Source organism: Diospyros lotus, chromosome 13, assembly GCF_014633365.1.
Source record: "Diospyros lotus cultivar Yz01 chromosome 13, ASM1463336v1, whole genome shotgun sequence".
NCBI classification, from domain to species: Eukaryota; Viridiplantae; Streptophyta; class Magnoliopsida; order Ericales; family Ebenaceae; genus Diospyros; species Diospyros lotus.
Window position 1 is genome coordinate 39859416 of NC_068350.1, and position 14500 is coordinate 39873915.

Genomic DNA, 14500 nt, shown 5'->3' on the forward strand with positions numbered 1-14500 from the left:
TATTTGTCCATTCTTTTACAGATTCTCGAACCCTCGAAAGAAGTTGCATTGCAACTACTGGAGTCAGGTCGTCAGAATACTCAAACAAGAAAGCTGGGTCTGGATATGCTAAGGCAGCTATCCTTGCATCATGACTATGTGCTATTTCTGGTGCAAGATGGATACTATCTTGAAGCTCTACGTTATGCACGGAAGAACAAGGTGATTCATCATAAGCCTGCCCTGTCTGAAAAATTAATCTAATTATTAATGCACTTAGAAGAGTTCTGCAACGTAGAGACTGGATTTTTTTCTATCATTAGCTTACTTGCACGGTTCATGTACTTTTCGTTAGCCTTCATTTAGTTATATAGAAGTAAATCTAGGTCGGGATTTTCTAACATGTGCAAGGTGAAGAAAGAAGTCTTGTGGAAAAAAGCAAGCGTAATGACATTAGTGAGGCACAACATTCATGCTTTCTTTGAGCAAATGAAGTCTGATTGAGCCATTCCATTTGTTACCTGATCGTAACAAAGAAAAGGAGTTATGGAATTCGTCTCTACATAGTCAATCATGCAAATTTTTACGTACTGCCATTTCTGTTGCCACTGTGGTTTCAACATATGGTGGGTTGGTTTTCAGGTCAACACAGTCCGGCCTTCATTGTTTCTTGAAGCAGCTTATGCGTCGAACAACCCACAGCATGTTGCTGCAGTTCTGAGATTCTTTTCGGACTTTATTCCTGGGTTTAGAAGCACTTCAGATCACAACACGTACTGCCGCATTCTTGCCGAGATGAATTCTTCTGTCGCTGCCTGAGGTCATCTGACAGGTATGAATTTCAAGTCTTGGTTCCAGAAATACTTTAGTGCTGATGAGGTTCTCTAGGAGACTCTTGTTGAATAAACCTTGAGAGAATTTTTCTGTAACATGATTATAGACTGCAAATAGTATCAGTGTATCACCATGTTATATGGAACACAGATAAAACCAATAGAGTTCAATGATGGTCCTCGGTTACATTTGTTTTCAATTTGATCTGGACATGAAAAGGTCAGCTTCAGCTTTGTTGGAATGTTCTGACTTGGAACTTGGCATTTGTGTGTACTGTTATGCTTGTACATTTCATCATTCTAAGCAAAAAGATTGGTTCAACTTAAATCTCAATGTGCCCTTTTAATATTGCAAAAACTTTTTCAAAGCTTGGTTGCAGAAACTCCAAGAATTGGTCTAGTGATGAGAAGCTGTAGGGACATCTTTTGTGACCAGGTTCAAAACCCTCCTGGGTTTGAGCTTACCTGCAAATCTTCATCCGTGTATGCCTCCCGAAATGTATACCTGAGGTGTTTTGGATGCCTTTGACTTGTATCCTTGGAGGGCAAGTGTAAGGTTGAATCTGCCTCTGGGGGGATGCCAACAGGGTTGGTTCGGGTCCTGAGGTGTTTTGAATGCCTTTGACTTGTGGCATCATAGGGTTGGTTCGGGTCTTTAAGGTTGCGTTTTTTTTATTGTTTTTAAATTATTTTTAGTTTTAATTTTTTAAAATAATAAAAATATATTTATTTTATTATTTTTAAAAACAAAAAAATTCAGAACAACAAAAAATTATTTTGCTTGTTTTCAGGCAAAATAATTTTTAAGTCCAAAACATGAAAAACACAATTTATTTTTCTTGTTTTGGCTCTAAAAAAAAAGGGAAAAATAAAAATTTATTTTTAAATTTTAAAAATAAAATTATATATTTATTTAAAAATTAAAAAATATAGTATATTTATGTTATAATTAAAAATTAAAAATATAAGATAATATATAGTATATTATTAAATATATTACATATATATTATGTATAATAATATTTAATATAAATTATTACTGTTGTAGTTTATTAATTAAATTTATTATTTTCATGTTTTTTTTCTTATGTTCATTCGAATTTTTCGTCGTTTTGATTACACTTTTCGATTTGGATTTACGATTCAATTTAATTCTTATATTTTAATTATTTTTCGTATGATAATTCAAATTTTTCATTATTTTAATTATATTCTTAAACTTGTATTTTTTAGTCAATTTAACTCATGTATTTTGACATGAATAAAGTGTAACTTATATTAATTTGTCATCTCACTTTACTTTTTATTTTACACATAAAAGTATAGAGGTTAAATTAACTCGAAAATATAAATCTATGAGTATAACCAAAATAACGAAAAACTTGAATTGTTACATAAAAAAATAAAAGTATAAAGATTAAATTAATTCGAAAATCAGGTTCGGAGATTTGAAGGTATAATTAAAACCAAAAAAAAAAAAAATCTTGATAGCTAATTTAAAAAAACTTAAAAGTATGGAACAAAAATAAGAATTTGGTCAGTTAAATTTTTTTTCTCCATGCAATCCAATAAAAAATGCCAAACAAATGAGAATCCAAGTAAACAAATTACGTGGCTAACTGAGCACACTAATCAGTCAGCAATAATTATACTAAGCCCTTAGCAGTTATATGTTATCGATTATATTTTTATTTTTTGAAATTCCTATTTGATAAAAGTTTTTGAGGAGAATTTATTTATGAAAAATGTTATTTGGATATTTAGTTATGACCCTCTTAATGATATTTGTATATTAATGTACAAATGAAGCATTATAACTGAATGTATGTATGTATAAATAATATTTGAGATCATCATCATTTATGTCATCAATTGATTAAATGAATAGGATTTCAATTATGGAATGCAAAGGAACCAAATCTATTTCAAATCTATCCCAATTAGAGAATGAAATTTTTGAGTTGGATCTAAGTTTTTTAATAATATAGCTTTGATGAATCATCATCATCATCATCATCATCATCCTCATCATTATGTAACAAAAAAATATTCATTTTATTATTTATTAAGAAGAAGCAATAATAATAATAATAATAAAATAATTGGGATTGGAATGGTTGGTTGATATATAGTAGACTAGCTAGTAGTGGATTGCAATCAAATCACTCCCTCCTCGAGGGAGTTGTACCTGCAGCATGAATAATTGCACCCAACTTTGGCTGGCTTCTATGCTGAATGCCAAGCAAAGTATCAAAGTGATATCTCAACAAATTCAAATTCAATTGATGCCACAGCATAACCACATTGCGAGCTAGACTCACATAAATTACCATCCAAGACATCTTTAATGTTACCTTTTTCTATATATTATTATATATATATAAACCAAGATGAATGATGAATAATGCCTCGTGCAACCATCTAGTTTGTCAATAAATGATTTGTTTAATTAATTTTGCTTGACGAAATTTATATTTTTATCTTTTGTATTATCATATTTTTTTCATATAATTATTTGAAATTTTCATTATTTCGATTACACTCTTATACTTATATTTTTAAGTCAATTTAATTTCTTATATTTTAACATTTTTTCGTATGATAATATGAATTTTTTATTATTTCGATTATACCCATATATCTATATTTTTGATTCAATTTAATTTATATATTTCGACGTATAAAAAAAAAGAAAAGAGAAAGAGGGGTTAAATTGACTCATATCACTTTATATTTTTTTTACATATCAAAATATAAAAATTAAATTTATTAAAAAATATAGATAAAATATGTAATCGAAATAATAAAAATTTTAATTATCACATAAAAAAAATATAAAAGTACATAAATTTTGCTTAATGGCCCACTTCTCTATCATAGCTAATGGCTAAAGGGTGCACTTTGGTTTGGTCATTTCATGAAAACAAATGATTTTATGTGATCATTTAGTGAAACACCAAACAAGCATTGATGTGCCCACTTCATACCTTTCTTTTTCCAACCATTTTTGAATATATATTTGAGCTGCAGGATTGGCTGTCACCCTGCAACAGTTTGATTCTGACTTGCCAAATGAAAAATTATCAATTACATGACAAAAAAAAGATAGAACGAGTGGTTACTATCAATGACCCTAAGCTCTCTCTCTCTCATAATTGTGATTGAATAAAGAAAAATATTATTGATATATTTTTGTGTACACCTTGAGCTACATAAAGGGATATTAATGATAAAAAAATCCTTCATAAGACGCATATAGACGAGGGGTATTTTAGTCATAATACCCCTTTATGTAATCTAAAATATACAAAAATGATATACATATAACATGACTCTTGAATAAAACACTCCTCAATTGCCTCACCGACATAATGCAGTGATAAAACATTTGAAATTTTATATGAAATATTAGAGTTTGAATCAGTACGACAATTTAGAAGATAAAATTATTATTGAAAAATAACAGTAAGGCTAAAAAATAAGTTTTACATGAATTGTGTTGAATGTCCAGTTTTGAGTGTATATAGATTGTGATTATATCTGAATTTACTCAAGAGATGCATCAAGAAGAAGATCACCCACCTCTAAAAATTAGTTAGACGAAACTCAAAACACTCCAGATGAATATATATATAAAAAAAAAACTGCCCTATTTAGTGTGGCAATGTAGCCCTAGCTAGTCTCCATTGAGTGGATATTAGAAGTCTTAAAGTTCAAGTCTTGAATGATTGATCCAAATTGTTATGAGCTAAATCTTTATTTAGCATTTTCCCAACAACTTCACACATCATTTGGGAGACTTTTGACAGCCATCTCTTAATCAATGTTATCCTTTAAGCAACCTCTGGCAGCAAATTAATTAATAATTAACATCAGCATACACTCCAGCCATTAATGCTTTTTGAGGAGGGTTTTGGGTTCATCTTCATCCCATTTGTGTCATAGTTATGTTTCTTTTTATTTTTATTTTTTAAAATTTGAGATAGTTCTAATAATTCTCAAGTTCGAACTTGTCTGAGTTAGTTTTTTTTTTTTTTTTTTATAAAAGGAGGATAAGAGAGCTAGTCTCCTAATAGATTTTTTGACATTAAACTTAGTAATTATATTTTAAAATAATGTAATAATAATATAATAAATACATAATAAATGTCATACCTAACTTTTAAGAGATTATATATTTACATAAATAAGTTGATACTAATTCCTAAGAGTCCGTAAAGTTCAATATGATATCACGTGAATTGTCGGATTTCATCCCATATGGACTAAATAAGGTAAAAAACAATAGAAAAATAACACAAGTCTTGCAGGGATTTACATGTCCAAATGAATATATATGCATTGGATAGGTGGGTTTGTGTAAATATGTGGGACCCCAAAAGAGTTGTGTTTGGGTGGATAGAAAATGTAGGAAAATGAGAGAAAATTGAGGGAATATGTGGGATTGCCACCCACTTAGAAGATGCAGGAAGGCAGACTAGCTTACATTGGATTCCAACCACTGAAAAGAAAACACAGAGAAAGGGCAAAAGCAGACAGAAAGAATCCTTTAGTTAGGAGGAGTTGTTGGTTGACAGCCTCTGCCTTTCTCTCTTTTCCTTCGTTAAGGGATTGAGAGTTTCCTTGATGGGTTATAATCAACCCTAACAAATTTAATGATTAAAGCTTGATGGGGGCATATAAAAAGTGCTTTTGTGACCCATTTAGCAATAGGTAGGTCAACTTCGACGCATAATAAATCTAAATCATTTTTATTAGATAAAAAAAAAAATTTAATGAAAAGTCTATATTCAATCTCTTAGATGACTCTCATGGTCTCGATTGAACATCCGCAACAAATTATTCTCTAGTTACATTGTTAGAGTTGATTTATATCATATTATTGACAAATTTCTTGACATTGAATTTACCTATTTGTTATTTAAAAGAAAAGTAATAAAAGCCTAAAATAATACATATTTATCTTAATCATAATGCATGTATTAATTAGTTTATGTCTTATTTATTTTATAAAATGAAAACGTAAGGTATTATTTGATATCTATATCTATATTTTGTTTCTCACTTTTATATTTATTTTTCTCTTAGTACATTATCTATATGTGATGGGAGAGAATTTTGACCCTATATAAAAGTTCCAAAATGCCCTTCCTTAATATTTTCTAAAGACAACATGTGTTAGAATATTTAGACAAGGGTTCGGATCCTATCTCGAGTGAAAACCCAACCCAAACAATCGAATTTAGCTTGACCCAATCTTAGATTTTTCACTCGCCCATGTTGGATCATAGGTTAAGATCTAAATATATCCATGTGAGATAATCATAATATTTTATATCCTTATAATACGTTTATATATAAAAATATGAATTTTAAAAGACAAATAAATCATTTATCGTGTATAATTATCTTGCTCTATCTGTATTATCAAAATTAACTTAATCGTCAAAAGTATATTAAAAAATTTAGGCATTGTCTTGGCCAAGAACACAACCATCAAACAAATTTGACTTTAGACAAATTTGATGATGGCTTTAACCATCTTTTACCATCGTCCTAAAGGACCATAGTCAAAAAAGTAGCATGGAAATAATGATATTAATTTTATTAAAATTTGTTCTTATATTTAGCTAATTATTAATATTCAAACATGTATTTATGACAAGTGATTGTCCATATAATATTTTCTTTCTTCCAAAGTAACAAAATCGTACAGTGCAGGAGCATCTTGTGACTCCATCTGTCTCACCTTCTGTCTCCATCTGCCCACCCCAATTTCAGCGTCTCAAAGTCCTTAACTGTGGTTGACTCCACTTCCATCGTTGCCCCCTTTTTAAAATATATAAAATATATTTATACAAAATATCCTTATATTGTGATTTAAAATTTAAATTTAATTATAATTAATATACATTTATAATTAAATATTTATATTCGTGACTCAGATAAAAATATAAATTTATATAAATTAATTATTTTTTATATTTATCTATAAATAAGTGATAGATCTATAAATAAGTACTCAATGCATTAAAGTTATTATAACAATATTATCGTAGTAATATTTTGTTCTTTGTCTATAGATTTTTTTTAAAATCGAAACTGATATTTACAAAAATTTTAAGCCAAAGATTGGATCGGGTGATAATTTTTTAAAAATTAATAAAATATTATATTTTTCAAACTATTACACTTATTTCAACTTGGCTTGTCATGTTGGTCTCATGACAAGTCAAACCCACTATTAGGGTATAGTGAGATAGGACAAGTTGAATTTGTCTTAATTCTTATCTTTACACAATATCATCCCACATTTATTCTTATATTTAAAAAAAATTTTAAGCTTTCTCAAACTTGCTTCGCCAATTGAAAAATTAGCTCAAATGTCGAGCTATAATTCGTAAGAAAATTATGTGAAAAGACAAAAATTGGGATAAAATTAAACTTATTTTATTATATCTCACCATTCTCAATAACAAATTTAATTAGTAAAAAAGAGTCAAATCGATATTTTTATTCTATACTTTTATATTTTTCTCGTGTGACTAATTGAGTTTTTTTACTTATTTCAATTACTCATTGGACCTATATTTTTTAGTTAATTTAACTCTTATATTTTAATTTTTTTTTGCAACAACTTAAATTTTTTTATTATTTTAATTACACATCTCAACCTGATTTTTAATTCAATTTAATTCCTATACCTATATATACATAAAAAAAGTAAAATAAAATAAAAAAATATACATCACACTCTCTTAAATGTCAAAATATAAGAGTTAAATTAATTTAAAAATACAAGTCAAATGATATAATCAAAATAATAAAAAATTTGAGTTAATACATGAAAAAAATATCAAAATATAAAAATTAAAATAATTTCATAGATTACAGATTAATTAAAATAATAAAAAAATTAAAATAAACCTAAAATATATATATATATATATAAAAACAAAAATATAAATTTAGTCATTAAAACATCCACCCTCTAGCGTGACATGCTGAATTAGAACAACTAAGTATGATACTTTGTTAAATAATGTAAAAAATTATAATATTTTACTAAAATATATAGGAAAAAAGGCCTTTACTATTTATCTGGCTCTCTCTCTCTCTCTCTCTCTCTTCACTAAATGGGAGATAGATAGGCTATCTATGTCTCACATTTGTCTCTCTCCGTGCTTACGCACAGACAGCCTGCTTTCTCTTCTCCTTCCTCTCTCTTTTTCTCTCTCCATGGAAAAGAAGTAGTAGTAACGTTGAAAATGCAGTTTCGCCTTTCATCGAAGGCCTGGCCATCCATCGCTTCCAAGGCAAGCATAAGACCATTAACAAAATGCCTAACCTAAAACCCTAGAACCGCTACAAAGCCCCTCTCTCTCTCTCTCTCTCTCTATATATATATATATACACACACACACGCACACACTACTCATAGCATCGTCATTATTATGATCTTCTTCGGCATCATCATCGACCCTTCTCTCAGATCTCTGCTCTCCAAGAAGATCTTCGTCTAATACATATATGTATGTATATTAGTTTGTTGATGATCGGGTTGCATATGTCACCGGGGATTCGGAGGCGTTTTGGATTTTGATTTGGATTCAGGAGTTGGAGTCAATGGCGTCCAGGCACGGCTCCAAATCCAAGAAGTCGGCCTCCAGAGGGCTGAATTCGCCTTCGTCCTCGACCACGTCGTCGTCCAAGCTGTTCCCCGAGACTTCAGCTGACGGTCTAAGCTCCCCGGCGTCCTCGTCCGCCAGGAGCAAGCCGCAGTACTTCTACTCGGAGACTCCGCCGGGGAGATCCAAAGAGAATGTCACTGTTACTGTCCGGTTCCGCCCTCTCAGGTCTGTCGTTCGTCTTGATTCTGGATTTGATTGGTTAGTTATTGGCCACTTTGCCAGTCTTCTCTCTCTCCGTCTCCCTTGGGCTTGTAGTGGCCGTTGTTCTAACCTCTATTGGGGCTAAATTTTGGAATTTTGAGTTCAGTTTTCCTCTGATTTAATTACCGGTACTTGGCGTGCTTCTTTTGCTTAATTTGGTTGTAATTCGTTCGGAGCAGTCCGAGAGAGATTCGGCAGGGTGAGGAGATTGCATGGTATGCAGACGGGGAAACCATTGTACGGAATGAGAACAATCCATCCATAGCATACGCATATGGTACGCTATCGTTATTCGGAAGAGTGCATGCCATGATATATTCATTTTCACGTTGCTGTATTTAATAATTTGATGGTTGAAATAGAAAATGTGGGATGTTAGGGGGGCTTTTGGAAGTTAATTTACGCAGCTTTCTTGATGATGAACTTTATAGTGCTTCCACTTGTGTGGATATGTAACTGTTAAAATTCTGCGAGTGCAAATAATCTGCAAGCCATCAAATTATTTACGCAAACAAGTCTGATGTATTTTACATTTGGCTAGTTCGATTCAAAGGTCTTCCCATCAGAGTTTATCACGCCATTGGAGAAAGACCAACCAGGATAGAATAAGTAACCAATTGGAATGCTCACAATGCATCAATCTGGGCTGTCATGGTCTTTATAAACACAATCTATTGCGCCTCTCTAGATTAGTTACAGCAAATATAACTGATTCTCTCTATGGTTGTGCCACTAATTAACTGGTTGCTACTTTTTAGTGGCAACCAACTCCCTCTTTAACAGATGGGAATCACTCCTATGGGTTATTTGTAATCGTAGAGTCCACCAGCTTCCACTTGAGCAGATATAACTGAGGGAGAATGTAGTTGCACAAGACAAACTTTTGATACTATTAGCCCCATGGAAATTCTTATCTATTTGTCATGCAGATTGTCATTTTTGCCATCAACCTTATGAGTGCACTAATTTTTATATACAAATACGTATAAGTTTCTTTCAATTTAGTTTACTTGTTGAAAGTAGCTAGCACCAATCACAACACTGTTTGCACAATAAGAGTTGTGTGGAGACAGTCTCTTTGCAACCATAGAGAGAAAACTGCATGCAAAAGCAACCTACTCCTAAACTTCACAAAGTAGAGAGCCTTGTGCAATAATGCTCCCTTTCTTACTAAAAATAGCTAGCACCAACGACTTATTTTTGACCGGACTATATCTACAATCTATCCAAGATTAGCAATTTTACCCTTATGCATATGCCTGTATAGACATGCATTAAATCTAAATTGATTACTCCCTGTAAGGCCATTTTCCTAAAAGGTTCCTTCAGAAAATCTTATCAGTAACTTTATTCCACTATTCGAGAAGACATTACTTAATTTTTTGTGATGCTTATCATAGACTAAATATCACATGCAGATTATAGTGTCCATTTCACTTTAGTGCCAATTCTATGTTTATCGAAAGCATAAGGTAGAAAAAAGAAATACATAGAGCATTGTTTCCAGGCATTCTGGATTCTTCCAACTATGTCCCTGTAGTTATCTGAACTAGTTGTTACTATGACCTTACCACTAATTTACTTTTATATACTACTATCTAGATTCATCTAGAGACAGTCATATGATTGATCACCATCTCAGTGGAGGCAATATAGTTGATAATACATTTTCCCTCTCTAGTATATCTTGAATATAGTGACACATCAATATGTTTGCCTTTGGATTTATCAGCTTCAGATTGTCAAGTATATCTAATTTGATTATCACAAATATATTTATCAGGTTGTCAAGTACATCTTATTTCAAACTATGAACCGCCTATTAAAAGGGGACAAAACCTATACAAAAAACACCAAGCAACAAATAAAGAGCTAAGGACGCACAAGGAACTCATTGTGAAAATTAGCAAAGGAAGGTAGAGAAAAGTGAACACAACACCAGATAAAAAGAGAAACTGAAATAGAACCCAAGATGAATGGATCTAATGCTCCTTATCCTTAAAAGGCCCTCTATTTCTTTCCACTAGATGTGCCACCCAATGTTATTAAAGGCTCAAGGCGCACTAAGGCACAAAAGGGTGTTGGAGCTTGTTACAACCCTCAGGTAAAACTTATCCTCAAAACCTAACTATCAAGGGGAGGGTGCCCAAGAGGTTATAAACCCCACACTTAGAGCCTAAACTTTCAATGTGGGACAAGTCCCATACCTTGCAGTGGGCTATAACATACCACCATGCTCTGCCGTTCGATGCCCACGACGCCAAGTTGTGCACTAGCCACGGCTAGTCCTGGATGAACACTACAATGCCAGCGTCACCACCGTCCCCGCGCAATTGCAATTAGGAGACATGGGGCCAGCTCTGATACCAATTTGTCAGGAACCCGAGTTTGACTGTAATTCCTTTGATGAGAGAATTGAAAGAGAGGGAGAAATAGAGAGGAAAAAGGGGGAATAATTAGATTGATTAAGAGGGAGAATTGAGAACTGAGAGAGAGAAAGGAGAATTTAGACAAGGAGTAGGGAGAAATAGAGAGATCTGAGAGAAACAAAGAGAGAATTTCAGAGAGAGAGAATTAACTTTCAATTAATCAAAACCTAAAAAACGTACAAGAGTGGTACAGCCTTATATAGAGGTTATTCCACTACTTTAACAAAGCAATTTCCACTTTCTCCACTAGAGTAACTCCTCCTAAACACTACATAACTGTCACTAATCTATAAATAACTAACTAATACAATTTTGCAAAAATAAAAATAAAATATAACTAGCCTAAATCGTGACATTCCCTCCCCCTTAAAGATTTCTTGTCCTCAAGAAATCTCAACGGCTGGTCCTTCATCCCACCCCTACATCATCTTTGCCTTCTTTTCCTTCCTCCAATCCTTCCATAGGTAGCAATTGCCTTTTGCACTGGTGGCCTATACAGAATTTCTCTCCACACTTGTAGCACAACCCTAGCTGCCTCTTCTGGTCCATGGCCAAGGATTTTGCTAGGATTCCATCCTGATGTTGCAATTCCCAAATTTCCGTCCAACTGCTGACCTATTGAAGGTTGAATTCCTGTTGGGATGTGGTGCCTTTTAAAGATTGCTTCCAAGGCCATTTCTTGTAATCTTGCCTTTTCAGCAACCCACTAGATTCCATCATCTTAACCACTACCCTCAATTCATCATTAAGTCCGCTGCTGAAACTAGAAACAAAATAATTTTCAGTCAAGGAAGGATATGCATTCATCATTAGAGACCTTAATTCTTTAAAACGGGCTTGGTAGTCTATCAGTGACCCTTCTTGCTTAAACTTATTGAACTTCTTGATTGTGTCTATCATAGGTTTCTCCCCAAACCTTATTCAAAAGTCCACAGAGTCTGCCCAATTTGTCTCATCCCTCCCTTTGTTCCACCCTTGGAACCATGCATCAGCCATGTTATTGAAGTAGGTTGTTCCAAGTTTTATCCTCTGACTTTCAACCACTTGATAATATTGGAAAAACCTCTCACACCTCCAAACTCGCCACCTGGGTTTAGTACCCTCAAACATGGGAATTTCCAGCCTAGGTAGGGGTGTGTGTTGGTGATTTGGGTGGGGTCCCCTTACTTGGATGACCTGGTCTATTATTGGTTGTTTTTCACCTTCTTGTGAGGTGGAAGCATGAGGGGGGATGCTTGCTTTTGTCAAGATCGGTTTTGACACAACTCTTGGCGGGAAATCTTCTGGCAGGCTGGCCTGAGGCATCTTGGAAAACATCTTTAGGAGCCTATCAATCCAGTGACCCTTATCCATTCGGCCTTTTCCTTCCTTATCTCTTCTTCTTCCAACACTCCCTCTCAAGCTGGTGAATAGGTATCCATCATTCCTAGCTTGCCTCTTGGAACTTCAAATCCTTGTTTTTTGCATTGCCTTGGTCAAGATATATGCTTCTTGATTTTCTGTAGGAACACAAGTAAGGCTTATGTCTCCTTTTTCTATCTCTTCTTTGACAAAATGCCTATCAATCCTAACATGTTTCATCCGGTCATGCTGTACCGGATTTTTACTATGCTTTTAGCTAACTTGTTGTCATTGTAGAGTAGTTTAAGAGAGGACACGGGCATAGAAAGATCTTTCATCAATCTTTCTATCCAAATTACCTCACAAATACATTGTGCAATGGCTCTATACTCAGCCTCTGCACTACTGCGAGTAACAACCTATTGTTTCTTGCTTCTCCATGTGACTAAGTTTTCCCATAGCGTGGTGTAATACCCTAATGTAGATTTGCTATCCTCAATGGATCCATTCCAATCCGCATCTACATAACTCTTGATTCCTCTTTTTTTGCTCTTTTTGAACACCGGCCCCTTCCTGGGTGTTCCTTTGAGATACCTGAGGATATAGTAGGCTGCTTCAAGATGTTTTTTAGTTGGAGAGTGCATAAATTGGTTGATTATACTTACAACATATGCAATATCTGGCCTTGTGTGAGATAGATAGATTAACTTCCCTACTAGGCACTGGAATCTCCCTCTGGTAGCCTAATATTCTTTATTAGTTTTTTCTCTATTCTTCCAATTGGGCTCTAGAGGAGTACTTGTAGGCTTATACTCGAGTTTGCTTGTTTCTTTTAGCAAGTCTAAAGTGTATTTTCTTTGTGATATGAAGATACCCTTCTTGCTTCTAGCTACTTCCAAGCCTAAGAAATATCTCAATTCTCCCAATTCTTTTACTTCAAATGCCTCCCTTAGTTGATGCTTCAATTTTTCAATCTCTTGGGTGTTATCTCTAGTGATGATTATATCATCTGCATAGACTATTAGGATAGTCCTCCTTCCATAAGCTTCCATCTTTGTAAAGAGAGTGTGATCTGTTTGTTCTTGTTTGTATCTAAGTTGGTGTAGAGCTAGGTAACGGAAACGGAAATGCGGAAATGGCATTTTTCTAAAAAGGTAGGAAACAGAAACGCGGGATAAATTGTAAATTTAAAAAATATAAAGGTTTTTTTTGTAAATATAATTTTTAATATAGAAAAAAATAAAAAAATATTCAAAAAATTTCATTTGCAATCGAAGAAGACTTAAAAATTTCAGCACAAAGTGAAACATGGCAACCAGCAACTTCCATGGGATTTGTTGAGGCAAATCTTAACTATTTATTGTACCCCAAAGAATTTTGAAACACGATCAACGTTGTTATGTCCAAAGATGCTATTATATTAAATTGTGTGTTAAGCTAGAGATGTGGCACTAAATCTTGCTACAAAGCATACCAAGCCATGCCTGTGGAAGCAAACATTGACAGACAAATAGCAAGGATTTGAAAAATTAAAAACACAATGCTTCATAAATCAACCAAGATTAGAAAACAAGAATCCTAAGCACGCAATTTTACAATGTTCAAGACATAAAAAATAATAGGACCATATCATATACACACATATAAACAATTTTACTAGTACCCATTACACAACCTTCAAAATCTTCCATTTTTTGTTTATTCCCTAAAAACCTTTCATGATAGGAAGATAGATCAACTATGGTTACACTACAACAAAGCATCAATTTACCCAAACAAAACCCATAAACTAAAACCCTTTATACTATGCTAGTAAGATACATAAATCAACAAGAAAGCCTATTAACAAAATCAAGTACGTTACTTATAGTCTATTAACAAAAGGGCTCTGGAAATATAGCTTATTAATAAAGGGGCCAGGGAACACCGGAGCAGAAGGCGGCGAGGGCGATGAAGCGAGAGGCTCTGGAAGCAGATGGCAAGGGCGACTGGAACCAAGGAAGCACCGAAGCGAGGGGCTCTGGAA

The 14500-nt window shown here is 33.3% G+C and overlaps 2 protein-coding genes across 8 annotated transcripts in view; both read left to right on the forward strand.

Moving 5' to 3' along the window:
• The window catches only part of LOC127788497 (uncharacterized), a 40816-nt gene extending 39676 nt beyond the window's left edge, over nt 1-1140 (forward strand). For all 7 annotated transcript variants that reach the window (XM_052316840.1, XM_052316838.1, XM_052316839.1 and 4 more), the window contains 2 exons: nt 22-201; nt 622-1140. In XM_052316840.1, coding sequence (XP_052172800.1) covers nt 22-201; nt 622-798 — 357 coding nt within the window. In that variant the 3' untranslated portion in view covers nt 799-1140. The remainder of the gene's footprint in view (nt 1-21; nt 202-621) is intronic.
• Nucleotides 1141-7958: 6818 nt separating this feature from the next.
• LOC127788321 (kinesin-like protein KIN-7K, chloroplastic) overlaps nt 7959-14500 on the forward strand; it is a 45067-nt gene continuing 38525 nt past the window's right edge. Inside the window, exons 1-3 of the mRNA XM_052316464.1 lie at nt 7959-8128; nt 8358-8668; nt 8884-8981. Coding sequence (XP_052172424.1) covers nt 8081-8128; nt 8358-8668; nt 8884-8981 — 457 coding nt within the window. The 5' untranslated portion in view covers nt 7959-8080. The remainder of the gene's footprint in view (nt 8129-8357; nt 8669-8883; nt 8982-14500) is intronic.